At 36.7% G+C, this 3,599-nt stretch overlaps 1 protein-coding gene across 1 annotated transcript; it reads right to left on the bottom strand.

Annotated features, from left to right (window-relative positions):
* Window positions 1-1,010: 1,010 nt before the first annotated feature.
* Window positions 1,011-2,891, bottom strand: LOC122061332 (berberine bridge enzyme-like 18). The gene has a single exon (XM_042624565.1). The coding sequence runs from the start codon at window positions 2,866-2,868 to the stop codon at window positions 1,255-1,257; it is 1,614 nt and encodes a 537-aa protein (XP_042480499.1). The 5' UTR covers window positions 2,869-2,891; the 3' UTR covers window positions 1,011-1,254.
* Between the last annotated feature and the right edge of the window lie 708 nt (window positions 2,892-3,599).

The raw sequence follows: 3,599 nt of genomic DNA, 5'->3' as shown, positions 1-3,599 counted from the left end.
AGTAGTACCTTTTATAAAAATCAAGGGTAAAATAGACCAATACCCACCGATCCCATCCGATCTGGATTGGTATAGAATCGACATCTACAGAGATCGATACTGATACCGTCCCCTACATCCTTGGAACTGATTCCTATAAATTTTGATCCAATCAAATCAAAATCGGATAAAAAGAACCTTAGAATTGCCCTCAAATCTTAAGACCCACGATCTAGTCCTATAAACCTTATAATCGATTTTAAACATAGAATCAAAAATCAAATTAGTAGCTACCAATATCAATCCAAATCCAAATCAAATTGGAATTGACCAGAATCAATCCCAAACCCTTAGAATCAACCTATAAAATATATTATAATTACAAAATTTCACATGTCATCATTATAGTAGTATCAAGCCTATGATATTATTTTAGGAAAAAAAAAAAAGCATACAATATTCCCATTTATCATCTTTCTGGATTTTAACTTTCTTAAAAACACTAGCATATTTAATACAATTGATTTTTTTGAAGAGAGAAAAAGAGACATGATTAGAACTATCTTACCCACTTCATCTCTAATGCACAACAATAGAAATTATTGCAATATAATTGATACATGAATTTCTGGGAAGAGGTTTTGTTTTCTAAATTTCAAAAAACAAAAATGAAGTCCACTAAAAGTTTTAAACCCTAAAACCCATAAAAGCATTGGATATGCCGAGAAGAAAGAGAGCCTTTACCTGACTCATTGGAGATGATCTTGCCAAACTTTATGCCATAAAAATCAAGAAAGGTAACAAAAAGACTCGCGACGAGGAAGATGATCAGTTGGGGTGAGGGGTTGTTTGGATTGTTTGAGAAGAGTGTATTCATTCTCAAAATTCCTCTCGTTTTGCTGTTTAAATCAAAGTAGCGATTCAAAAAGTTGAGGTTGAATTTGCTTTTTTGACCTTAAAAGCAATCACAAAATGACAAAATAAATGGGACACAATAATTTACTTTTTTGACCTTAAAAATAATCACAAAATGACAAAATAATGGGGACATAGTAATTTACTTTTTTGACCTTAAAAGCAATCACAAAATGACAAAATAATGGGGACACAATAATTTAGGTTGCAAGGTTTTTGTAACCGGGTAGGTTACATTTAGACATACCCTACTGTAAATAACATATTTTCTAATTGTAAACACGCACCACGTAATAGATTAAAGACTAGGACATTTAACATCAAGGGCACCCCAATCCATCCTCTCCTACTTTACTTCCATCATGTCTGAAAGTTCAATGGTGGAATGCTTTGTTCATCCCAAAAGAAATTGGTTGGATCAGCCATTTTCTTTACAGATGCTAATCTCTTGAAGTTGTTCTTGAAATACTTTCCGCCCCAAACATGAGCTTTTGTGTAACTTGTATTACGCTCTTCGCTTCTACCCAAATCAAGATCCCTATAGTTGAGATATGCAGACCTAGGAGACTTGGAAACATAAGGGGTCATGAACTTATAGATCTTTCTCATCCTTTCTAAATGCTGTTTTGTTGTGTTCGTCCCTCCATTTTGCCAGTACATATAGTATTGAATATTGTATAAGTTGCCAGCTCTATGTGGGAAGGGTATTTCAGAATCTGAGATCTCACTCATCCTTGCACCTAGAGGATCCATGATCACCTCGAGGCTGGCACTATTATTTCCTTCTAAAAGCTCTTTCCAAATCCTTTCTAACCCAGTTTCAGAAATGGGTTTTTTCAAGAAATCAGACTTGGCCTTGTAAAAGATCTTGGCTTGTAAAGTCCTGTTCAGAAGAACATCAATGGACTCTCCATTAGTATAGCCAGAAAAATATAGAGTAGAGTTGATCCAACTCATCTCAGTGCAGTCCTTGGCTTCCAAACCCAGCTCAGGGAAGTTCTTGTCCATCAAAAAGAGGAGTTCCTTAACACTTCCAAGGAACAGAGACTGGAAAGAAACTTGGATTGTGCTTTCCTCTTTAGTGACCCCAGTTGCGACTGTTGCTGCAGCTCTTACAAAGAGGTGTTCATGGAACTTATATGCTACTTGTAGCCATCTGCTGACAAGTTTGGTTGCACCTTGTTGTAGTGTTCTTGGGACTGTAAAGACAGTCACAGTAGGTGGAACAGGAACCAATTTGATCTTCCATGAGAGAATAATTCCAAAGCTTTCCCCTCCTCCTCCTCTAATAGCCCAAAATAGATCTTCACCCATTGATTTTCTGTTGAGTACTCTCCCATTAACATCCACAATGTAAGAATCAATGATATTATCAGCAGCAAGGCCATATTTTCTCATCAAAGTCCCAATGCCACCTCCACTGAAGTGCCCACCAACACCTACTGTGGAACAAAGCCCTGCAGGGAAGCCAAGGGTGTTGCTTTTATTTGCAATGTGATAATAAACTTCTCCAATAATTGAGCCAGCCTGAACCCAAGCTGTTCTTTCTTCCGTATCCACACTGATTGATCGAAGATTTCGGAGATCAACGATGATGAACGGGACATCAGATCGATAAGATAAACCTTCGTAGTCATGACCTCCACTTCGGACTTTGATCTGAAGCCCATTTTTTCTAGAACATATGACTGCTGCTTGGATATGGGAATCATGAGTTGGTGTGATAATAAACAAAGGTTTGGTAGTTTTAGATGATAGGAATCTAAGATTTTGTAATGTAGATTGCAAGATAGGGGAGAAGGAAGAGTTGTTAGGAGTGTAGAGAACTTGAGATATTTGATTGGTGGCATCAGAATGAACTGAGAGACAATTGAGGAATTTTTCAGAGGTTGAATTAGAAGTTGCTAAAGAAACTGTTGAGGACATGAAAACTGAAAGAAGAGTTACAAGGATTACAGAACCAAAGGGAGCCATATTCTCTGTGGTTTAGATTCATTACAGGCATTTGGTATTAGGAAATGGGCCTTTTTATATTAGTTGATCTCCAATTTCCTAATTGGTACACCGGCAGCATATTCAGCCTTTTCCTTTTGTATATTAATTATAAAGACTTTGTGAATTATCCAAGATCCATTATGTTTATCTTTTTCTTCTCCTTTTTTAGATAACCCCATATCCTTCGTCAATGATATCCCATCATGTGCCTCTAACTAACCGTAGACTAGTGGTGACACACCTATCATTCACCCATAAAATAAAAATGATAACTCTTTGTTGACTTTCGTTCATGTGCTGTTCACATCAATTTCAACAGAGACTCCTTTCCCTCTCTACAATCAAATGGAAGACTCTTCAATAATTTAGTGTACAAATTTGACTTTCCTCTCTGAGGTGCTTTTGTGTTTCCGTGAGGAAATCGATATATAAGATCATAAGGCTACGTTTCTTCTTATGGATTGTACATGGAAAAAGAGCATCTTTGTCTGGTCATGTGGCAAGACTTAAGAGGTTAACCATTACGTGAGAACTTCTTTTTCAAATCATCAACTAGGGGGAAAGACCACATTACTGAAGCTCTAACTGTGAGACCATTATCTGTTGCTCAAGGCTGGAATTAGGTTATTGCTGAAAGTGATAATTCGATGATTATCAACTTCTTGAATGGAATCTCATTCAATTGCTCTTGGAGGATCTATGTTATTTTG

Source organism: Macadamia integrifolia, chromosome 14, assembly GCF_013358625.1.
Source record: "Macadamia integrifolia cultivar HAES 741 chromosome 14, SCU_Mint_v3, whole genome shotgun sequence".
Taxonomy (NCBI): domain Eukaryota; kingdom Viridiplantae; phylum Streptophyta; class Magnoliopsida; order Proteales; family Proteaceae; genus Macadamia; species Macadamia integrifolia.
Note: the sequence above shows the minus strand (reverse complement) of the source record. Positions and strands in the feature narration are given on the sequence as shown.